This window comes from Onychomys torridus, chromosome 5 (genome assembly GCF_903995425.1).
Source record: "Onychomys torridus chromosome 5, mOncTor1.1, whole genome shotgun sequence".
Taxonomy (NCBI): domain Eukaryota; kingdom Metazoa; phylum Chordata; class Mammalia; order Rodentia; family Cricetidae; genus Onychomys; species Onychomys torridus.
Window position 1 is genome coordinate 91150555 of NC_050447.1, and position 24884 is coordinate 91175438.

Consider the following 24884-nt stretch of genomic DNA (forward strand, 5'->3'; position numbering starts at 1 on the left):
TGATCAGAGATGACAGGGTCTGACTCAGGTGGCTTCACGTAATCATGACACAGACCCAATCAAACCACTAGTCAGTGGTGATAGTTAACATTGATTATTAACTTGACAGGATCCAGAATCACCTAAGAGACAAAACTCGCCAGGCAGTGGTGGCGCATGCTTTTAATCCCAGCACTCGGGAGACAGAGCCAGGTGGATCTCTGTGAGTTCGAGGCCAGCCTGGTCTACAGAGTGAGATCCAGGACAGGCACCAAAACTACACAGAGAAACTCTGTCTCAAAAAACCAAAAGAGAGAGAGAGAGACAGACAGACAGACAAACCTCTGGGCGTGTCTATGAGGGAATTCTAGTCTGGGTTAATTGAGGCAGGAAGACTGAATATGGGTGACACTGTCCCATGGACCAGGGTCTTGGGCTGAGAATTAAAAGGAGAAAGAGCTGAGCACCCATCCTCCTCTCCCTCTGCTTCCTCTCCGAGGACACATTGTAACCAGCTGCTTCAGGCTCCTGTCACCGTGCCTTCCCTGTATGGTACTGTGCCTCCAGACTGCTCGCCAAATCAAGCCTTTCTTTATTTAAATTGGTTTTTTCTGGCATTTTGTCACAGCAACAAGCAAAGTGACTCATATGCCAGTCCAATGGGAACCCAAGGCTAGCATCACACAACCCGTCAGCAGCAGGCAAGGTTTGTGACCCAGTGGGTGATGTCTGCTGTTCTTGCCATCGCTGAGCCTATTGATCTTGTCTCTGTGTCTTTTTTTCATTTCCTTGGTGCAGTGGTGGGTATTGAACCCAGAACCTTGCATACAGTTGTCAAACTCTACCCCTGAGCCTCATCCCCAGCCCACTGTTGGCTCTTTTTGCTTGCTTTTTTTTGTTATTCGTTTTTCAAGATGGGGTTTCTCTGTAGCCTTGGCTGTCCTGGAACTTATTCTGTAGACCATGCTAGCCTCAAACTCAGAGATCCACCTGCCTCTGCCTCCCGAGTGCTGAGATTAAAACATGTGCCACCGCCACCCTGCTCACTGTTGGTTCTTAATGGCACTTATCTAGTAGTTTCCTTCCTGCTCCACCAGAGCAGACCAAAACTGCCATTAAATGGAGTCTCTGTTGGCATCTGAGGGTTTCCCACTCTATGAGAACTTCTCACTCTTCTTCCATGCAAAACCTGCTCCATCTGGTGTGTTCTCTGTTGTCACGCATGGTCCCGACATCCTCCCAGTCATAGTACCTCAGTGCTGACTCATTCGGGCTCTTGTCCCTGTTCCTGCTTCCTCTCTACGTTCTCAGCTACACTGAGGCTCCTACAGCCATCTTTGGACATCTGCATTTCCAGCAGCCTCCTAGGCATGCTTGTGCTCAGGCGTAGGACTCCTTCAACCCACTGTTTCCCAAATACTGCATCCAGACATCCCAGAGCTCTGGAGCAAACTCCTAGGCATATGTGGATATCTTTGCATTCCAAGCAGACATCATCATTATGTTGGGCAAGTAGCCATGATCCTCTGGGTCATGTCCTGTGTCTCTGAAGCTAAGTTTTCAGGGCTTCCTCAGATGGAAAAGCAAACACCGCCTGATACTCCACGTGGAACAGGAAGCCAAGCTGTCAGTCTCCAGTCTGATGCCAAGGTTTGAAGCATCCAATAAGCATACATTGTTAAGTCTTAAGATTCATTCAATGTTTACTAGGAAAGATTACTGCTAGATATTTATTTTGACCTGGAAGTTTTAGCTAGGTAAGTTTGGGGACTATAAGATAGACTTGCCTGCCTTTATAGAAGCCTGCCAGCAGAGTCCATGTAGAGCTGCAAAGATTGTAGCTGGAAGGGCAACACAGGAGTCATTTTAAAATAGAGTCTGTTGTATGTTCAGGAAGGAAGTCACTGATGGAGAGGCAAATGCTGAAGGTTACATGAAAGGTCATGGCATGGGCTTCTAGTAGCAGGACTCTGAGGTGAGATGGAGTGAGACCGAGGTCCTGCTTCTCAGAGTGCCGCTCTCACACCAGCTGCAGGGCTTTATTGGAGGAAATGCAAAACCACAGGCCACAGTCAAACCCGAATTAAGCACACACATTTTAAACAAGGGTCTCAGGTGGTGTGTTGGCAGTTAAAATCTCAGCAGCCCTGGAGGCACAGCCTTCTGTGGCAAGAATAACCTCATGCTGTGTGTTGCTCTGTCATGGGCTGAAATGGTGACAGGAGGTGTGATAAGAGATCTGAAGGAACCATTCTGAGGAATGTCAGACAGCCTGGCGAAGAGTATAAGAGTAGCCAAGAAGATCTGAAGGGTCAAGGGTCAACCACATAGTTAGAACCATGCATGCAGTCATAGCCTCTTCTGGGGGTGCCAAACAGCATAGGTGTAGTGTATGCTGGGTGAGGTTGAGGAAGAGCCAGCTAGCAATCATCTCTCACACATGTAGAGAGACAGAAAGGCAGGCACAAGGAGGATGAGGTAGAGGAAAGGACTGAGGATGGGGGTCCCCTGAAGCCAGTGGAGAGAAAGTATACCCATGGATGGGAGCAGATGTTTCCTGGTCTCCATCCCTGTGGAGAGGAGCATTCTTCCTGCTAGGCTACAGTATTAGCCAGGACTTTAGGATGGTCAGGTGACTCCAGTGTTTTCTGTGTGGAGAGGATAGCCTAAGAGGAGGCCTGGAGTGAGATGAGATTGGGAGATGCTGGATTTGAAGCTGGAAAGCACATTTTGTTGGTGGATATGGCTTTCACACCACTGGAAGTAAGGATTTGGCACCTTAGAGGCCGCCCTTGATGATTGCTCAATACGGCAGCCACTTCTCCATGTGTCCTGGTCAGGTGGAGGCTGAGCAGCCAATGCATATTGGCACATCCTCCAGGCTGCCTCTGGGGCCATGTCAAGTCAGGTTACAGATGAGGAAATGCCTCACAAATGCCCACAGTCACGTAGCTGGTAATTGGCAGAACCAGGATTAGGAACAAGAGCCAGGTGTCCTTTAAGCTGGGCTGTTGTGTTCTGAGTCACCTGTTCCTGGGTACTGACTGATACCAGAGTGTGAGGTGTTCTTAAATGGAGGTGGCCAGAGCATCACACTCAGCCTCTCAGACTGGCTTCTGCAAGCCTGAAGGAAACTGACTGATAACCTGGTGATAGGTGGCACAGAGCTCTGAGCAACCAAGAACTTGGCCTCTCTGGTTCTGTCCTGTGACATTAGGGTAGCCTCAGTGGTCTTGGTGCCATACCCTGGAGCTAGATGAGGAGACAAACATGTTTCTTCCAGGGGCTTTGGCAGAAATCTCTAGTCTGAGGCCAGAAAGATGGCTCAGCAGGTGAAGGTGCTTGCCATGTGAGCCTAGTGACTTGTATTCATCCAAATTCACTAGAGATAAAAGGAGAGAGAGAGTCTATACCACAAAGTTGTCCCCTGACCTCTATAGGCACACGTGCCACACATGACACCCCCCTCCCTATCATACACAATACATACACAAGTGATAATAACAATTGAGCTTTTAAAAGTTAAAATCTCAGGGTGAGCCCAAGGCTCTTACAGTCTTCAGCTCTGAGCTCCTCTTAGCCCAGTGGTCCTCAACCTTCCTAGTGCTTCAACTTTTTAATACAGTCCCTCGTGTTGTGGGGACCTCTAGCCCATCTACCTAGTATCTTAATTTAGGATTTTGAGAATAGTTTAGGTAACGTTTGCCTTAAAGAGTTTCTCATAGTGGAAATTACTTATTTTTTTAACTGAATTCTAAGTTTAAAAAAATTCAGCCAGGTGGTGGTGGCGCACGCCTTTAATCCCAGCACTCTGGAGGCAGAGGCAGGCGGATCTCTGAGTTCGAGGCCAGCCTGGTCTACAGAGCGAGATCCAGGAAAGGCGCAAAGCTACACAGGGAAACCCTGTCTCGAAAAACAAACAAACAAAAATTCCCCCATTGCCGACAGTGGCAGCGCACGCCTTTAAACACAGCATTTGGAAGGTAGAGGCAGGTATATCTCTGTGAATTGGAGGTCAGCCTGGTCTATAGAGTGAGTTCCAGGACAGCCACAGTTACCCAAAGAAATCCTGTCTTGAAAAACAAAAACAAAACAAAATTTCCCCCATTTTTGTTTTTTTGAGACAGAGTTTCACTCTGTAGTCCAGGCTGACTGGGAACTTACTGTGTAGCCCAGGCTGGTCTCAGATTCCTAAGTGCTGTATTTATAGGCATATTAAACTACCACACCCAGCTTTTAAAATGTTTGTGCTTTACATTTTAACCCTATGAATGGCCTTTAACCCTATAGAAGGCTTTTCAGCCTTGCAAGTCTTTATTTCTGACAACTCCTAGACCATCTTAGGGTCTGTGAAATTCCAGTTGGGTTGTTTCATTTTTAGTTTATCTCTAGTGACTGTGGAAATGTCTCTTGATTTTGTTTAACTTTTGTAATAATATTTGCAAAACCATATCCAGTCTTTCCTTAATACTTTCTTGGGGGGAAAATCTCATAGTCTCATGTCAAGCATTTTCTTATCAGAATGAGTTTTTCTGAGTATCCTGTTTGTCAGACTTGAGTATTCTCAGAAGATAGAGATGGCACCCCAGGGTGTGCTGGGTTGTGCTGCAGCAGGGTGCTGCCGGCCAGATTAGCAGGTACCCCACCATGTGAGAGCAGACAGAGACGACATTATATTTCCTTGTGCATGGCAGTGGTGCCCAGCTAGAAATAGCTGTCTTCCACTCCCCATTTGAAAAAATAAATGTTTATATTAAGCAAGGTGGCACATCCTAGCTTCAGAGTTGCCTAAACATGAGGAGGGAGCACACAGAACCAGGCCAGAGGGTCCAGCATACCTGGGCTTACTGTCTGGCCAGGTGCCTCCACTGTCTGGCTTCAGGTTGCCTTGCTGTTCTGACCATTCCTCCATAGAACGAGGTCTTATACAGTCACTGTAAGGATTGAATGGGCTTGGCCTCTAGCAAGACCTCTTAAATGTTATAACGAAGACACTTGTGAATGCCTGCCTAGCTCCCCTGTCCACTCCCCTCGAGGCAGGTGAAATGAAGAAACAGCTCCAGGATGGAGACCAACTTCTCCAGGGTCCTGGAGCTGTTAGGTGCAGCTGGTGTTCCTGTTGTCTGCATCAGGCACAGTTAGTAGCACTGCTCCTGTGCTGGTTGGTTAGCTTTGCAGGCAGAATGCTGCTGCTGTTCACAGCCAAGGGCCGCTAAGTACAGAGAGAATAAGTAATTGGTCCAAAGTGACCCAGCCAGTTAACCACAGCACAGTCAGAGCTCAGGTACAGATGCTGGCAGGCCCCTCTGTTCCGAATCCTCCTTAATTTCTTGCTCCCTTCTAGGAAGACAAACACAGTTTAACCAGTTGTACACACTTAGTCATGTTCCTGTGGTCTGTCTGACCTAGTTCTGGGGCCCAGAGAGCATAGTCTCCCAGGACTGTGTCTTTCCATCCCTTCCTCATTGTCTGTGATACACCATTCTTCATTAAAAAAATTTTTTTTTAAAGATTTATTTGTACTTGATGTATGTAAATGTTTTGCCTGCATGTATATTTGTGTACCACATATGTGCAGCACCCTGGGAGACCAGAAGAGGGTGTCAGCTCCCCAGGAACTCGAGTTAAGGATGGCTGTAAGCTGCCATATGGGTGCTGGGAACTGGACCTGGGTCCTCTGCAATAGGAGCCAGTGCTCTTAACCACTGAGCCATCCCTCCAGCCCCCCTTTCTGATTTCTTTGTGTGTTAGATACTTAACACCACTGTCAGCTTTCTTCCTCTAATGTCCCCCAGAAACTGATGCCACCTTCAGGCCTGGCCTTCATCCTGTAGAATCTCTAGGACCATCTCTCCTCCTTTGTATTGCTTAGCTACTTAGCAGCTCTTTGAAGCTGATCGTCAACCAAAGTCCTAGCTCTTTCATTTTTGTTGTTGTTTTTAAGATAATTTTTTAAAAATTTTTATTTTCTGGAGCTAAGGACCAAACCTAGGGCCTTGCGCTTGCTAGGCAAGCGCTCTACCGCTGAGCTAAATCCCCAACCCCTTAAGATAACTTTTTGAGAGTAGGACTGGGATGTAGTTATCCATGCATGCCTATAATCTCAGCACTGAGGAAGTGGAGGCAGGAGGAGCAGGCATTCAAGGTCACCTTGGGCTAGCTAGCCAGTGAGTTTGAGGCAACTCGACCTAAGACCCTGTCTCGGAAATGAAACAAGAAAGGTGCTTACTCTGCCAAACTGTCTCACCCCCACCCCTTTTACAGCCGGCTTTCTACAATGGGAGTAGTACCCTCTAGGAGCAGTAAGGATTAAATGAAAGACTGCTGTGAAGGTCTCAGCACAAGGACAGGTGCATACTCATATCTTGAAAAATCCTGATTGTTGCCTGTTGGTTTTGTGTTTTTGTTTTCCATTTTTAAAGCAGAATTTAAGCCAGGCATAGTGACTTATACATGTAATACTAGTTCTTGGAAGGCTGAGGCAGGAGGATTGGTAGGGAAGCTTAAATTGGTGAGTTCTTTTACTGGTATGGGTTATTGAAATAAATGTGAGCTAGGACATACTCAGTTCCTCTGGGCAGACAGACCCTGGGTGTGGGATCTGTAAAGAAGAAAGCTTGTGTTTAGTTTGTGCAGATTGTATTTCACCGGCTAGTGGCCACATGTGTGAGTGGCTGGTTCTTCCTCTGTTATTAATTTGTTTACAGCTTAGTCATTAGTCTTTGGATTAGTCATCCGTGTCCTTACAGCTTTGGCCCCCATTCTTGTCATACCTCCATCAGTCACTTTAGTGAGCACCGGGTCTTGGCACCCTATGGAACTAAGATGAATTTCCTGCTGACAGGCTGTCCAGATGTGATACTAAATAGCAGTGTGAGAGCTCTGCCTGCAGACGACTGATGTGCCATCAATTGGTCAGACGACCCAGGTAGACCAGCTGTTGGAGTCTCAGCAGTCTTTGGGATGTGAACATTAAACCTGGGCTAACAGAAAACTGTGACCCAAAGACACAGGGGGCTCTGAGAAAGAGGATTGCTCTGGAGGTGGTGGGAATGAGGGTTCAAGAGACATGGAAGATTGCTGGCCTTGAGCTGAGTCTCTGGTGAGGTGAGGCTTTAGGAAACTTGATTTCTTCCTACCTGTCACCAAGGGCTGTGGGCAGCCACCTGCAGCAGCATGTACTTGAACATTCTTATAAATATGCAGCAGGTAGTGCCAAGTGAAACCACAGCATGCTGGATGGAACTGTCTACAGACATAGACAGCTTAGTGTGTGCCTGAGTGCATGCACGAGTGTATGTATGTATGTACACGACCAAGTGTGGTGCTGTACACCTAAAATCCCAGTCCTGAGGTGGCTGGCACAGAGCGATCTTGAGTCTGAGGCCATCCTGGGCTATGCAGAGAGACTCTTTAATAAAGAACAAAAGAAGCCGGGTGGTGGTGGCACACGCCTTTAATCTCAGCACTTGGGAGGCAGAGCCAGGCGAATCTTTGTGAGTTAGTCCAGCCTGGTCTACAAAGTAAGATCCAAAGCTACACAGAGAAACCCTGTCTCGAAAAAACAAACAAACAAACAAATAAATAAACAAAAAGAACAAAAGAAGTGCACTCATAATCAAGCCATCACACAAGTGGGGGGAGGGTGTTGGCTGTGAAGACCAGATGGGAGTGTGCTTGACCTGGATGGAGTGACAGGTGAAGGCCAGCATCACCTTTCTGGAGTGCACCTGCTGCGTGCTTGAGACATGGAACTGGGGCAGGGCAAACTGTCAGATCACAGACCTTTTCCTCTCAGAGTGAAAATAATTTCAGAACCTGTCAAGTTTTGGTTTTCTTAGCATCAAATAATCTCTGTTTCCAGACAGTTCACTTCGTGGAGAAGGGGAATAGGCAAAGAAACATACTTGGTTCAGCTTCATGCTGAAGCCATCCATTGCCAGAAATAAACACACCTTGGACTCCAGAGAAAGATGGCCAACCTCTTCCTTCCTTTTATTCTCTGGGTGAGAAGAAACAACTTTATGGTGTTTGCCCTCGTGAGAATGTCCTCTGTCTTGTGTGTTTTCATGTCAGAAAGGAGGAAAAATATAGTTTCATAGCTTGCTTCCTCAGATGTTTTCCTCCCGGGAAGTAGAGACATCCAGAATTGGCGTCTGCAATGTTAGTCCAGGGACAGGACACCGTTGGGATCCGGGCATCACACTGCTCCATCTTCTGGCTTTTTTGTTTGCTAGGTTTGTTTGGAACTCAGTGTAGCTTTCCATAGTTGTTGCTGCCTAGGGCTGACCCAGGCAAGGTGACTAACTGCAGGCCTGGTGACCCTGCTCTTCCATCCCTAGTATCTGCATCCCCAGAGCATTGGGGCCCCAGGGTGCTAGGTAAGACAAGTGTGATGATGCAGCTGGTGGAAGTATCACAGGGACTGGAAGGCTAATTAGCATAATCAAATGGATTTTTACTTCACTGAATAGAAATTGAAAAGAAATTGAAACGCGGTACTGTCTCATCCATACTCTGTCCTCTATGTGATCCATCCTCTCCTCCTCCCACTCCTTAGCAAGCTGCTTCTGTGAACAGAGTTGGGTCTCTGGCCACCTTGTATAGCTGTCACTCAGTCTCCTTTATTTCCCCCTTTTGAGACTGCATTAACCACCCCAGTCTGTTGAACCCTTCAGTGCTGTGTTTCGGCCAGGCTTCCAGAACCAGATTCCCTGCATCCACCTGGCATGAGAACACAACTAGCCCTTCTGGCCTCAGTTTCCTTGACAGGCGGATGGAGATGAGAACGATGGCCTGGCCCTCACCTGGTGTGCTGGATACACTTACTTAGAGTGTGCTGGCTGACGGCGAGCGGCCGCAGTATTGCTGAGTGACGCCAACTCTCCACAGTTGGCGCTGTCTTGTACATGTCTGATTTTAAAGCATTAGTGAGGTGTGCTCGCCATCAGTTCCTGTCACTTCTGAGGCTTGTTTTGTTTGGGGCAGGGTCTCTCTCTAGCTCAGGCTGGCCTATAATTAATTGAGTGATCCTCCTGCCTTCATCTCCTGAATGCTGGAATTACAGATGTGCATTAGACATCTGACTTTTTGTTACTTTCAGAATAGTATCTACAGTCCTGTGTTTCTTGATCCCTTTCTGGCTTTTTGGGTCACAATATCCCAGACTGCTGTCCTCATGGGTGATGCCCAGACACAGTTGTGCTTCATCACATGGCCCTTCCTTGTGAACCCCAATCACCAGTCAGCTCCTGGGAGCAGACATGCCATGTTCTAGGATTTCCTGTCTTGAGAAAAGATAAATAACTTCCTATTACCTAACTGTATTGGTCAAGGTTCTCTGGAGTAGCAGAACTTAAATAAGTCTCTATACAGAAAGGGGACTTACTAGAAACACTTACAGGCTATGGGCTGGCTAATCCAACAATGGCGTTCTATGTATAGAAGGTCCAAAAATCTAGTAGTTATTCAGTCTGTGAGGCTGGGTGTCTCAGCTGGTCTTTAGTATTCACCAAAATCCCAAAGAAGTAGGCTCTAGTGAAGAAATGGACTTTCTGTTGAGGTGGGAAGAAGCAAGAAAGAGAGCAAGCTTCCTTCTTCCATGCTCTTCATGTAGGCTGCCAGCGGAAGTACCCCAGATTAGGGGTGGGTCATCTCACCTCCAAAGATCTGGATTAGAAGTGGATCTTCCCATTCCAAATGATGTAGTTAAGCACAAATCCCTCACAGGTGTGCTAGCCTTTTTTGGGTTTTAATTAATTCCAGATGTAGCCGAGTTGACAACCAAGAATAGCCGTCACACTGACCTTACATCATATATGTCTCTGGGCTGACACCACTGACCTAGATAGAGTTCATAATAAATGCAAGGAAGAATAGCTGGGTACATTACACACTTGTGACTCCAGGACTTGGGAGGCCAAGGCAGGCCAGCCTGAGCTACTTGGCGAAACCTTGTCTCTCTTTTTTTTTTTTTTTTTAAAAGATTTATTTATTTATTTTATATACAGTATTCTGCCTGCATATATCCCTTCAGGCCAGAAGAGGGCACCAGGTCTCATTACAGATGGTTGTGAGCCACCATGTGGTTGCTGGGAATTGAACTCAGGACCTCTGGAAGAGCAGTCAGTGCTCTTAACCTCTGAGCCATCTCTCCAGCCTGAAACCTTGTCTCTGAAACCCAGATAATGAATGAATGAATCAGTGAACACAAGGAACTTTGTCTCTTTTGATCATCATATTACTCCCAAGGCCTGTATGTATATGGACATGTATGATGAGTCTGAAAATCTATTTGCTAAATGAGGAGATGGATAGGCAGCCAGTGTGGGTGGGCCGAGGAGGACTTCCTATCCCCTCCTTACTGGAATTACCAGATAGGTGCAGAGGTCCAAACTGACTTTAAGCTGTTGTGTGTGGCATGAATCTTAAAGGTACTTGTTAATGAAACTCAAATCCGAGGCCAGTTATTGGGGTGAATGCTGGAAGATCAGAGAAGCAGAACAAGCCACAGCTATCTCACCTTGCTAGTTCCTCAGCTGGTCTTGTTTCTTCAGACTGCAAGCTTCTGAGTCCTCCTCCACATGAATCTCAGCTGAACTGTGTTGCTCCAAAGCCTGAACGCTTAACCAACCAAATGCTTAACTAACTACATGCTTTTTCCTCTTTAGTTCCTGGTCCTCACGCCTTATATACCTTTTTCTTTCTGCCCCCACTCCCTGGGATTAAAGGCGTGAGTCACCATGCTTAGCTCTTTCTAAAGTGGCCTTGAACTCAGAGATCCACCTGGCTCTGCCTCCCAAGAGCTGGGATTAAAGGTGTGTACCACCACTGCCCAACTTCTGTTAGGGCTTACTCTTCCTATTTTCTAGCCACCATTTTTGGCTTTGTTCTAGTGGCTGTCTGTTCTCTGACCCCAGATATGTTTATTTCAGGGAACACACAATATTTCAGGGAACACAATACCCACCACATTTCCCCTGTTTTTGTCTAAAATTTAAAAAAGCTTATAACTAATACAAGAAAAATATCCAATAAGTATATACAATATACACAGTCAAGATTACATTAATGATGTCTAGTCCATTAATATTTGACAGATTCAGGTGAAAAACTCCATTATATATAACAATGTCCAGTCCAATAACATTTGATAAACTCAGACAAAAATTTTTCATTACTTATCCTATCTTTTCTTTTTATAATAGATTCAGTAGTCTACCTTTTGTCATTTTTATATCTTCTCCTTTTTCTTTTTAGAGTAGATTCAGTGATCTACCCATTTATCCTATTATTTCTTTATCTTTTTTCTCAGGGTAGATTTAGTGATCTACCTCATATCTATTTTCTCTTTTTCCTTTTCTTTTTTTAACAAAACCTCTGAATCTAATCTTCATGTTCAGCTTTTTTCCTGACCATTAACAATTAACAACTTGTAACCAATCATCATAAACAATGACAATATCCAAAACTCATTAAACGACCGAAAACCTCCCATCCCACTTTTTGGGGATGTGGGCGTCATCTTCTTAAAATTACTTCCATCTTTAGGGGATCCTGAAAAGAAAATTTTTGGGTTAATTGTTAAGTCCTGTATCATTTGTCCCGCCACTGCATAATGAGAAAGTGCAGGGCTTGTTTCAAGTCCTTGTTCAAGTAGTCTGTCAGGCTGGAAAATCTCAGCCAGTCATCTCGAAATTATCCTGAGTAGTTTGTAGTCCAAAGTCCATGTGGCATCATCATTGTGGAGTCCCATCATCCTTTTGAAGATTTCAAAGTCACTGTTAGGCATGATCATGGTTCCCTTTAGATTTTTTTTTTTTTTTTTTTTTTTTTTGTGCCTCCTCTGTGGTTTCGAGCAATCACAAATTGCTGATAAATGTCTGTCTGTCGGGACCACGAATGTTCTTCCCTAGAAGAGAATATCTTCACAGCAATTTCTCCCCAGCATTTTTCTTGCCAACCTTTTCCAAACTGACCTTTGTCGATGCTTTCTTGTAACATGCTGGTCCTGGCAATTCTTCTCTGAACCAGCAGCAGTAAATTCTTTGTTCCAGGTAGCAGCATCACCAAAGTCACCAACATGATGAGAAGCAGCCGGCAACTCCAAGCAGCAGCCACTGCCTCCATGGTCCCACCGACACTGTTTTTGTCTCTGCCCCGGCCGAAGCTTCTCCTAGGCTGGCATGTGGGGGAAGTGTGCATGTGTGGAGGTCAGAGGAAATTTGTGGAGTTGGTTCTCTTCCACCTTTACATGGGTCCCAGGGATGGATTTCAGGCCTTCTGGCTCACACAGCAAATTGTTTTCCCACTGACCCATCCCACCCCACTCCCCAGTTTACTTTTTGAAACGAGATCACAGTAGGAGAGAATTCAGGTTTTCAGTTATTTCCCACCCCACTCTCTCCAAGTAGGACGGTCCTGATGCTGAACTGGTGCTCTCTGACAGTTGTCATGGGTACTGTGCTGTGCATCTTTGGCAGCTGGTGATGGGCTCCTTTGCTGAGCAGTCTGAAACCCTCATCCCAGGCCATTCTGTCATCGCTAGCCACTAACATGAAAACCAATGTTTATGAAGTCCATGCTGAGTCAGGACAAATAGGGAATGCTCACCAGCAGTCCTGTCTGTGATGGAGAGCAGGCGCTCAGGGTATCTAGGGTAATGGCACTTGTGTTCAAAGATTCAGGCTCAAAATGCTTCCCAGTCCGTTAAGAGATGAACCACTGACCAGTTGACCGTGAATTTTAAAAATTAGCATTTGTCACATATCTAAATCTAATGGTTGATGACTTTTGAAACATTAGGTAATCATTCCTGGGGATTTATCTGGAAGCAGTCTCCCTTGCCAATGGATAGCCTCCCTTCCAGTTTGTACTCTGAACTGCCATCAGCTGACAGGAAGGTGGAGGCGGCTGTTGTGTAAGTCACGGTGGCACTGAGCAGCTTGATAGGGTGGATTGCTGCATGCCTCTTCCCTACAAGGCTTTTGGGGCTTTTCTATCATCAGTATCTGACAGTGGCATGAATTTCAGTCAAAAAACAGATGTCCAGGGGTTGGGGATTTAGCTCAGTGGTAGAGCGCTTGCCTAGCAAGCATAAGGCCCCGGGTTCGATCCTCAGCTCTGGCAAAAACAACAACAACACAACAACAACAACAACAACAACAAAACGGATATCCAAGTCACTTCAAGTTTAAATATTTGTGCCCTTGAGGGGTTGATAAAAGAAGAATGTAAACTCAAAGGAGAAAAATTAGCATTTGTCACATATTTAAATCTAATGGTCGATGACTTTGTTGATGTTTCATAGCTTCCTTTGATCCCTCAACTTGAGTTCATGGGTGTCATCAGCTGTGACCCGACAGTGCCCTGTTTTCCCCGACTGTACTGTTTCTGTTGACTCACTCCGCCCAGCATTAGCTGATCACATGCATGCTCCCAGAGCACACAGGTATTGGTGTCTCTGTGGACTTTATCCCCTTGGTGGATCACACCCAACAGCCTCCTAATCCATGTCTTGATCAGCTGAGCAAAACATTGCTTCCTTTTCCACCCTGAGGGGTTAATCGCTGTTATGGAGTCTGAGTTGCTGTTATTCATTGACATGAGAGGGTATTTGGAGTTGGCCATCTAAGTTATGTTCAACCAGTACCATTCAGAGTCAGGTGGCACCAGGTTGGGGTAGTTCATCCTCAAATTTGGGTTCCAAGGCTAGCTCAGGAAGACAGAACTCCACTGAGCAGGTCAAAAACTCACCTTCTTGGGGCTGGAAAGATGGCTCAATGGTTAAGAATGCTGACTGCTCTTCCAGAGGACCTGGGTTCAATTCCCAGCACCCACATAGCAGCTCACACCTGTCTGTAATTCCAGTTCCACAGGACCCAACACCCATGGCAAAACACCAATGCACATAAAATAAAAATTAAAAAATTAAAACTTTTTTTTTTTTTTTTGAGACAGGGTTTCTCTGTGTAGCTTTGTGCCTTTCCTGGAATTCGCTTTGTAGACCAGGGTGGCCTCAAACCCACAGAAATCCACCTACCTCTGCCTCCCTAGTGCTGAGATTAAAGGCATGCTCCACCACCGCCCAGCGAAACTCATCTTCTTAGTTTCCAGAGTATATAACAATCAGGACAGTGAAGTCTAGAAATCCTTCTGATTTGTTATTTAAAGCAGTGGCCACTGGCTTGTGATAGCTCAGGGTCTCCATCCTTTGGTCTCCTGACCCTCCATGTTGGTTCATTCCATTGCTGCGAAGCTGCCACTGAGCTGGGTTCTCCATACCTTGGGTTGCTCATTGGCCTATGTTGTGTTCTTTATAAATGTCAGCGTAGAATAGGCTTATCTCCCCTTATCACAAAATGGGATCTTACTATGCTCACACTTAGGTGTGAGTCAGAGTTCTGTCTCATAAGCATGTTCACTCATGGACCATTTACCTTGTTTTTCAGGCCATGGTTGCTTGTTACCCAGGCAACGGAACAGGCTATGTCCGTCATGTTGATAACCCAAATGGAGATGGAAGATGTGTGACATGTATATATTATCTAAATAAAGACTGGGATGCCAAGGTATGCAACTGAATTCAGCAGTAATGGTTTTTCCTCAAGTATTTTTTCTTCACAGTAATATCTGCACTTCCTATGGGTGAGGCTGGATTAACAGAGGGCAGTTCTCTCTCAAGTCTGATTCAGTCTTGGATTGTTGTGAAATGGAACAGATAATACTGTGTCTGAAAACAAACACAAATGTATTAAAACATAGTAGCATGCCTTGTCCAGTATGTACTGTGTTGGAAGTGGGCCTGGTGGAGTACACCAGTGGTCCCTGTGCTTGGAGGTGGAGACAGGAGATTCAGGAGTTCAAGGCCATCAGTGACATGGAAAGGCTGCCTAGTTCAGGGAAAGTTTCCAGTGGGAGATGAGTGTCAACCAGCCAGTCCACTTAAACAGCAGGGTGGAGAGAGAGGTTGCATTTGTCTTCCCAATCTGGCAGGTCTCTCCACGTGTTTTCAGGATGCCTTGGCATTGGGTGACACATGAAAGCAAGGAAGCAGGCCACATTCCTAGTGGCTGACATCCCCAGGGGATGAGCCCTAGTCTACTGTCTAACTGTGAGTTCTAGGTTAGGTTCAGGGCAAGGCATTCACGTGCCCTTCAACTTTGAGTCCACCTGCTCAGGAGCATTGGTTTGCTGGGTTTGCTGGTACACACCTGTGACCTCAGCATTTTGAGAGGTTGAATCAGGAGGATCAGAGGCTAAGATCATCCTTGGCTACATAGCAAGTTAGACACAAGCCTGGGTTATTGTCTCAAAAAAATGAGTAACAAAATATCTCCAGATTGGTGATTTTAGTCTAGTGTTTTTCCTCATTGTCCAAAATAAAAGGACCACATGGTGCATGTCCCCAGTCTCTCATGTAGAGTCCCCATGGCTCCCAGTGCACTTGATATACTGTGTGTGATGACTGTTCAGTCCCCACAGAAAGCTGTGGTCCAGCTAAATGAGTTGTGTGGGTGAAGTTGAGCTCTTAGCAGTTATGATTAGAATTTAGACCCAGGTACAGAGTGAGTAAGGAGTGGAGATGGCTCAGTAGGACAGGGCACCTGCTGCCAAGCCTGAAGATCTAAATTTGATCCATGGGACTCAGCAACTCCCAAAAGGTGTCCTCAGACTTCCACAATACACATAAACATAGATTAAAAAATAAACTCAAGTCCGTAAGTTCACCTGCTTGTTAAGTGTCTGTTGAAAGTTAAAGCATGATAATTGTTTATCTGATGGGATGAACAGACCATTTTCCTGGGGAAGCCACTCAGCAAAGTGGCTTAGTGCTGACATCAGTGTGACTAGAAATGCTCACTGGTTTTCACAACTTGCAAGCAGGTTTGGAAATTTTGTATATTTTTCTGTTTCAAGTGCTTACAACAAAAAGGAATTTTTCCATGCATTAGTGTTGTACCTGGAGTCTTGGCTCACCATTACACCTTGTTAATTAACATAATTATATTCACAAGTAATCCAGCTATGCATTATGAGTTACTTACCTCCTCCCAATCCCCAACTAAACCTGGTCCCATTCTAGGTGTCTCATACTGACATACTCTCTTTTCCCAGGTAAGTGGAGGTATACTTCGAATTTTCCCAGAAGGCAAAGCCCAGTTTGCTGACATTGAACCCAAATTTGATAGACTGCTGTTTTTCTGGTCTGACCGACGCAACCCTCACGAAGTACAACCAGCATATGCTACAAGGTAGTGTTCTGTTCATGGAAAGTTGGTTGACAGTGTGGCAGGGCAGGGGTGAGTCGAAGGGTGAACCCGAAAGTTTCTGGGGAGTGCCTGCCTGTTCTCCAGGCCCTCTTCTTAGTTTGGATGATACTGTGTGCTTATTTGTACTTGGTCCTGAGAGTGTCAGCCTTCTCTTAGCTGCTCTCTGCTTGGGGTGGAACAGGACTGAACCCCCTCCTCCTCCTCCTCCTCCTCCTCCTCCTCCTCCTCCTCCTCCTCCTCCTCCTCCTCCTTCTTCTGTGGCCTGGTGCACCTGCTAACACCGCCCATTTCTAGATCATTGGGTGTTTTTAGAACACTTTTAGAAAAGTGAAAAAGGAAAAGAGGAGCTTTTTGAAAAATAATTCTGAGAGCACAGGTGTGTGATGCATGCTGAGAAGGGTGCTCTTTAGATGGTGCATGCCTGCCATCCAGGGTGTCCTTTCTCTTCCTGCTTCTGAGCTGTGCTTCCGTCACTGATTCACAGTGGGCAGCAGCTGCATGGTGGAGACTGAAGTCATCGGTACCCTGACAAGAAACCTGGGGTCCAGGCATGGCAGGCACACATAGGAGGCTAGAGATACAGTCAGGAGAGGGGCCACTGGGCCAGAGAACAGAGGCCAGAGCCCAGCTTGGTCTCTGTAGCCCGGGCAGAGGGCAGGCGGTTGAAGTCTGGAGACAGATGGGTGTGAAGAAGGCAGCTCTGGAAGCCACATGTAGAAGTAGCAGGGTTTTCTGGTGAGGACTGAGGGCCCTGGGAGGAGTTGCTTACGTCAAAATTCTAATTGGCAGTTAACTGACAGTCTGGGACACGGGGCAAGAGAGATTGAAAACTATCCATGTAACCCTGTTTCCTGGAAGAGGCCATGGTAGAAAGAGGGGTGGGGCCTGGGAAGAACGGGAAGCCGCTGGCCAGTGGAAGAGTACATATACTATACTGTCACCAACTGGTCCTACTGGCTCTGCCTGCATTTGACTCTTCAGGAAGGTTGACATGACTAGGCAGCTGTTTATTTGGGTTGTTGCTTTTCCTATGAACTCTGGCCTGGATCCACATATTCTTACCTCACGTCAGCAAGGAGCCAGTGGCCTGAAGCACATGCTCACATCCACAGTATCTGTCCCTTGCTCCACTGTTCACATCAGCAGGTGCTGCCACGTGCTTTTCTCTCAGAACAGACCTGTCACACCACATTTATTTGTGGGATCAAGTAATCCAGTTAGGTGAGGTTTTTTTAGAAATATGTTCAGCCAAACCCAGTGTCAAAATTCAGTGTGACTTTCTAGGTAGGAATCCTAGAAGTTTCTGAGTGTGGCTTAACTCTTCCTCAGTGATGCAGTCAGAGATGTTAGACTGCTGGCCTGGGTTTCTTTGTCCCAGTCACTTACTGTCCCTGCTCTCTGGGCCCTTTCCCCTCTTCTGTCTGTTTCTGACCATGCAGGCTGGGTGAGCATGAAGAGAGGCTATGAGCCTCCTTGGGTGCTGCAGTTCATCTGTGGGATGGACAAGCCACACTTGCCTGCTACACACATCAGTCTGAGGATGCTTTGGGCATTAGAAGCTGTCAGGAGCACTGGCTTCCCAGGGACCATTCTGATCCTGTCTTAAATTTCCTTCTAGGTACGCAATAACTGTTTGGTATTTTGATGCAGATGAGCGAGCAAGAGCTAAAGTAAAATATCTCACAGGTAAACACAGCTGGGGGCCAGGCTCTGCTGGAACAATTGGGGATGGTGTTTTCCAAAAGCCACAGTCCAGAAATGTTTTGCCAGATTCCTTAATTCCCTTATTTTCAAAAGGATTTCTTTAGTCAGTCTTTATTCTTATCTGCTGAGATTGTCAAAAGCTTAGCAAAAGTTTGAGCCAAGTATGAGTTAGTTACTCAAACACAAACTGATCTTTTCTGTGATGACCCTTTAGAGCCTCAAGCTACTACTCTGTGCTCTTGGGGTTACCTAGTCTCCCCCCCCCACTTAGATAAGTGAATATCCCTTCTTTTTTAAACACTGCCTCGAAAGAATGTGTGGCCACAAGGAAAGTCCGCACAGAAAAGGTGAACACACGTTCTCTCAGCCCAGAAGACAGGTGTGGAGACTCCCAGCTGTCAGCTTTGTGTGTAGGTGCCTGTGCATGGCCTGGGACAGTGGCCTGTGCTGCCCAGGGATGGAGCCCTGGCCTGCCTTTGCTTGAGCTCTTCCATCTCTGGAAGTCTGCCCAGCGGCCACAGGACCCGCTCACTGAGTGCTGAGCGGAGCCAGACTCTGCGCAGCTTTTTGTAGGAGTATAAGAACAGGATGTGAGTGCACTTGGTCTACTTTCAGGGCTGTGGTTTGCATCCATTCTGTGGTCCCCTGCTTTATAGTCAGGTGGCTTTAAGTGAAAAGACAGCGGCGCTGTGTCTGTCGGTGTCCCTGCTTGCCCCTGAGATCTGCAGAGCCGTGTGCCTGCCACAGTGGCAGTGGGAATGGCTGGTGGGATGGACCTCATGGGACACTGGGGGAATGAGAAGGTATTGCTTCAAGTGTTTGAGGTGCAGTCACAAGCTCAGGTAGCTTAATCAGTGAACGCTTCTCTTTTTCTTGCAGGTGAAAAGGGTGTGAGGGTTGAACTCAATAAGCCTAATTCAGTCAGCAAAGATGTCTAGCAGGGCCTTAGGTCCAGCAGTGCTCACATCACCTACAGCCGCTCCACTGCCTTCTGTGGACTCGTGGATGGGATGAGCAGAGACTCCTGGCCGGTCTTCCAGCTGGGAGCCAGGCGACTTTGCCAGGTGTCGTCCACCAGAGGGTTCCATCTGCTGTGACTGCTGTGGGGTCAGCTCCAGATCTGTGACTGCACTTGGCCACTGACTGAAGAGGAGACGCTGTCTGAGGAGAGTGGCTTTTCCATCTGGACACGAAACAAGGGCCCTATGTAGAATTTTCTTCATTCTTCTATTTTGCCAGACCTATCATCTGACTGAGTTCATTTCATCTCTTTTTTATATCAAGTTTGAATTCGGGGAATTTTTGTATTAGGTACAATTTATCAAAACTGAATTAAGAAAAAAAAATTACAGTATTATTCCTCAAAGTAACATCAATCTATTTTTGTAAACCTCTTCATGCTATTAAATTTTGCCCTAAAGACCTCCTACGATGATTGTCGCCAGTGAATGATGATTCATTTTCTTTTGACTGAAAGTAAAGAAAGGGCGTTGAGTTGCAGCTGAAGTCCACAAGGTTTTTCTTGGCCTGCCTCACAGTAGTTTGAACTTGTAAAGGTCTCTGCTGCCACGCTTTGACCTTGGCGATAGTGAAACCTAACAATAGATGGTCACCACTGACTACCAAGTAACTTACAGAATTATGAGAGGAAAAAACGCCACAGGTAAAGGGTTTATCTTTTAAGTTAATTTTTTAAAGCTAAGTGACTGGCACTAAATAAACCTGAGGTCCTTCTCTGCTCTGCTTCCCAAGACAAAGGGCTTTCTTCTGCTTCAGGTCTGGCCTGCCATCGGTCGTGTCCCACTGCAGTTTTCCCCGTGGTTTCTCCTTAGTTTGTGCTTCCAGATCCTCCCAGATCAGAGCCTTGTTCTGTTGCAGAGCACCCAGTGGCCCCAGGCACATGGACATGTGTGTGGTTGTAGCCTCAAGCATGGTCACCGGCTCCTGAGACAGCTGTGCGTCATCTTCACAACCAATGAAAGGCATGTGTGTAGCTTAGAAAGGAGAAGTGTAAAACCAGGCACTTTGTTTTATGGGTTTTTCTCTTTTTAGAGAAAAGAGGGACCGTGTGGCACAATCACACCAGGCCTGCCAGACTCTTGTCACCTCTACAGCCCCCTTAGAAAGCCAGACTTTGCGCAGATTTGGGTGTAAGCCCTTGTGCCCTTGGGCGTTCTATCTCTGACCTTGATCTTTGCCGAAATGTGTGTACACAGAATCAGTCCTAACAGTTGTGTAGTTTGGGTCCAACTAGAGGCCTTTTCTGTGGAGAGCTTGGCAATTCTTACTAAGAGATTGCTGTTGTTCATGTAAAACATGGAAAAAAATCAAGTAAAGCTGAGTGTGGACTGGGGGTTACTCAGCACTGTGCTCATGGCAGGAAGTCCAGTTCTGTCCCACGTCTTCCCCTTCAGCCCCAGTAACCGCTGACAACCTCTCCAGCAAGTGCCTCTGCCAGCCGGCCAGCTCGAGGTTAGCACCTGGCCCTTCTGAAAGCACCATGTTTCCGAGTTAGGAGAAACTGCTTGGCATTGGTGGGAGATGTTTGATTGGAGCAGCAGCCTTTTATTTAATGTGGGAGTCCTGGTATACTTTGTATCGGACCTTTACTGGTGTACCAAGTCCTAGACTCTGCTGCCTAGGAGGTGTGTGCTTGCCAGACAAAATTTAAATTATAGATCTTCTGGAAAGTTTATGTACTTTCCAGGTCACTTGTGAAAAGATCAAGAAATCAGGACAGTTATGCACTTAATACTCAGACTCTCTATTTTGTGTTAGTGGCATGAAGCAGGGCTCTATTTAAAAATATTTGTGGCCTCTGTGTGTTAATCCTGGCTAAAGAGAAAGCTTTATGATGCTGTTTATTCAACACATTAAGCAGCTGTGGAACAGACCTTTATCCGTGACAGGCAGAGCACTTCAGGATTTGCATAGAGACTCGTATGGTTTGGATGCGGTGTTTCCTATGAAAGCCTCTCATGTTGCTTGTAAAGCGAATCTAATTAAAAAGATGTATAAATGTTCTTGAAAAAACTTAACTGTTGTCACCTCCAGCTTTCTTCTGTTGGTAGCCTATCACCATCTGTTGGCTTTCATCATGGGCCCCTTGGGCAGTTCCCTATTGCCATGCATCTTTGGTCTAGTCCACAGCATGCAGCAATTACCTTCTCTAAGTAAGAGAACAGCCAGTAGAGATACTCTAGGTGTGGAGACATCACTGCACGGTTTGTGAGCTGCACCTGCCTTCTCAGTATCAGAGTTCTTTGCTCAGTAGGCTTTCAAGTTGCTTTAAACATCATAGCTGTTGAATGTGTCTTCTTTGCTCCCTTGTGCTACTGAAGGAGGGGTGTGGTACACACCTGCGGGGCCACTGGAATGCAGCTCTACACACATGACCCTTTGATTTGTGGTCACATGCAGAAACACCAGTTCTTAGGCCCAAGTAATACGACGTACTGCAGCTCTGAGAATTTAGTGTGATGTCAGGTATAGTGACACATGCCTTTAATCCTAGCACTTGGGAAGCAGGAGGATCTCTATGAATCTGAGGCCTGCCTGGCTAGCCAGGCTCCATAGTAAGATCCTGTCTCCAAACAGAAAAACCCAAACAACTAACAGTGTGGTGGTCAATGTTTTGGCCTCTCGGGGCATTTGGAAAACTGAACTGAGACATGCAGTGGGGTGGGTCAGAGAATGAGTGAGTTAGAAATGCAGACTAAGTGTGGTAATGCAATAAAACAGAAGTAATGGTCTCTTTAGTTCTGATTTAACCTTCTGAGCCTTTTGTTTAGTTTTGAGACAGGGTCTTCCTGTTGTCCAGGCTGGCCTCCAACAGCAGTCCTGCTCAGCCTCCCTAGTGCTGTGCTTCAGTTCTAAGGCATCATCCCTGCCTAGGATAGCTTTTAATCCTCTGCATGTCTTCTCTTCCACCTGGGTCCTGTAGCTAGAAACCTGAGCCTGCCCGGGCTGGTGGCCCTTTCTGCACACCTGGCTCCTTGGACTCATGTATTCAGTTTCCTGTTTCCCAGACTCCATGTAACAACTCCCGGTACCCAAAATGTGGGCAGAATAGGTGCTCTCTGGCCCACAATCAACTCAGTACAGGAACCCCCACTGGAACCTTAGATTCTGCTGTGTGGATCCTGGGGAGCCGCACCACTGGTTCTTTATGCTACTGGGCCTGTCAGAGTCTCTGCAAAGTTCTCATCCCTGGTCTCTACAGTTTCATGGCTTGCTTGCATTAGCCTGTGGCTTTTCTCAGCCCTGGTGAAATCACACCCCACCACCTGGGGGCATTCTCGGCTTTCTTCCGGGTGCTCCTATTACACAGTGGGAACAAGGCAGCACATAGTTTAATTCTGTCATGTTCTCTTCTGGGAAACAACTTTACTTCACCTCTGAAGGGGATCATTCAGCCAGAGGCCCCCACTGTGTTTGCAAGGCAAGGAAAACCAAGCCTTTCCAAAGGAAGAATAGAAGTTGAGACTTGGCTGTAGTCGGTGAAAATTCTTAGCTGTAAAGCATAAGAAAACCTAAATGCACTCAAATGAGTATTTGCTTGGCCAAAACTTAACGTGAAATTAGAGAACCATGTCCAGCACTGTGGTACACTCCTGCAGTTACAGCTGCAGAGGGAGCCTGACTCAGGAGTTCCAGGCTACTGGATTCACATGGTGAAATTGTGACTCTCATAACCAACAACCTAAAAGGAAAGGCAGGCAGGGGGAATAGTCATCCCTTCAGGGAACAGAAACAGGAAGACTGAAAAGAGTTAAGTTAAATCCAAGGGCTAAGGGCCAGTGAGATGACAGCTAACACTGCTAAGCCCGACCCAAGTTCTCTTCCTGAAACCCATGTGGTAGGAGAGAAGTGACTCCTGGAAGTTGCTCTTTGACCAACACACATGCTGTGGCATGAGCAAGTTCTCCCCAAGAAAATTTAAAGGGGGTGGGTGGGTAATAAGATGCCCAAGAAAGGATGGATTCAATGAAAACAGTGGAGTAGAGATGCAGCCCTAGAAGTGTTCGAAAGCAGAGCACACACATCTGTGCTTCGAGCTCCTGGTGCTTGCCGTGTGGTCCCAGCAGTGTGAGAATGTACGGCTTCTCTGTTGTGTGGAGAAGCTGACCCTCCATCTTCCACTTCTGGTCCCATGGAGCAGCTATGGAAATACTCAAGTCATTGTGGGTCCAGCTTATTTTATATAAAGGAAACTAGATTTTTTTTTTTTTTGAGACAGACTCTCACTCTGACACCAAACTGTTCAGTCTTCCAGCCTTACTGATTGCTGGGATTACATTCTTGGCCTTATGTTTGTATATGTAAGCATACAAATGTGTATTTATGAATTTAGTTTTTGATACAGGGTTTCACTGTGTAGCTCTGGCTGGTTTGGAATTCAGAGATCCATTTGCCTCTGCATGCTGGGATTAAAGAGGTGTACCATCATACCCAGCTGTTGATGAATTACTTTAATATAGTACACATACATAAAAGAGATCTATCTTAAATCTTTGACAGCTGACGCTCAAAGTTGTCCACTGAGCATGTATGCATACACACACACATCACAAAATATGTGTTAAAAAAAACTGAGAGGTGGGATCAGTAGAGATTAAGAATTAAAAGGAAGTTTCCAAGGCTTCAAGTAGCCAGCTTTGAAAGGAATTTCAGCTAAACATCCTGGGTGTATTACCTACAGCAAGGTGATGTTGCTACTAGAAGACGAAGAACCAAGATAGCAAATGTAAGATCTGATTCCTCTATGTGCTCTGCATCCTGGTTTGAGTATGAGATGACATCCCTATGCCTCTGATATCTGCTCTGTAGAGTGCACCATTCAGAAGGATGTACTTGTAAAAGCTTCTCAGCTGATCTTCCTTTTTACTCTACCATTTTACTGACCATGGCCATCTTTTCTAGTCTATGGAGATTATGAGCCAAACTGACTGAGGTCTAATACTCTGAATCAAGGAAAGGGGAGGAAAAGACCTCAACTCCGTAACCAAGATGAGAACACCAGGGCTGTGGTGGTGCATGGCCAGGGTAACCTGCCTAGGTAATCTTAAGAGACCATGTCAGGACTGGGGATAAGTTCAGTGGTGGAACACTTAACCAGGTACATATAAGGGGCCAGGTTACATCCTCAGCATCACAAAAATCAAATCAGAAAGACACATCAACTGCTTTACATCAAAACATTCATTTATTTTTAAATTCTGTAAAGCTTTGAAAATACAATCTTAGCGCTTTGGAACAATGAGACAGGATGAGGTTTTAGTGATTTCCCATTTACCTCAGATCCCAGTTAAGATCTGAGTATGTGCACAGTGTGTGTGCACAGTTGGCCAAAGCCAAATAAAGGTTTCTTATGTTGCTTTGTTAATCAGCATGGAACTGGGATGTAAACAAGTTTCTATAGAAACAGAACCTATGGCTGTGGCCCTACAATGAGGAGCTGAACCAACTTTAGCTCCACTGTGAGGTTAGAAATTTGCTTCCAAGGAATACAAACAAAATAGAGCACATTTCATTGATAAATGTAAATATAAATGACAGATACAGGGATAACTATTCTTAGGGGCAAATTTTCTCTGACAAGTATGGGCTCATTAAATTTGCACTTTCTCCCCAGCATTTCAGAACCTGATGTTGCCTCCCAACTGCACCTAGGTACTTTCTACACCTAGCTCCTCCCCTCTTTCCCTCCTGCCCTGTGTCAATTGGAACTGCACAGAGGACTAGAGAACACGGCAGCTGTATCCCACCTTATGCTGGCCAGGCCTGTCTATCTGCCCTCTTCCTCTTGCCATCGACCCACATCACACACAGGATGTGCCCAGATACCTCCCTGCCTACTGAGGCCCTTCCCCTTTAACAAGCTAACTCAACTCACTAAAAAACAGTGCCAGGGTGAAACCCCGTCCCAGC

The 24884-nt window shown here is 46.1% G+C and overlaps 1 protein-coding gene across 1 annotated transcript in view; it reads left to right on the forward strand.

The window, feature by feature from the left end:
* Egln1 (egl-9 family hypoxia inducible factor 1) overlaps positions 1–20992 on the forward strand; it is a 43462-nt gene extending 22470 nt beyond the window's left edge. The window contains exons 2-5 of the mRNA XM_036188601.1: positions 14430–14549; positions 16096–16232; positions 17869–17936; positions 18834–20992. Of these exons, the coding sequence (XP_036044494.1) occupies positions 14430–14549; positions 16096–16232; positions 17869–17936; positions 18834–18892 (384 nt within the window). The 3' untranslated portion in view covers positions 18893–20992. The remainder of the gene's footprint in view (positions 1–14429; positions 14550–16095; positions 16233–17868; positions 17937–18833) is intronic.
* The last annotated feature ends 3892 nt before the right edge of the window (positions 20993–24884 follow it).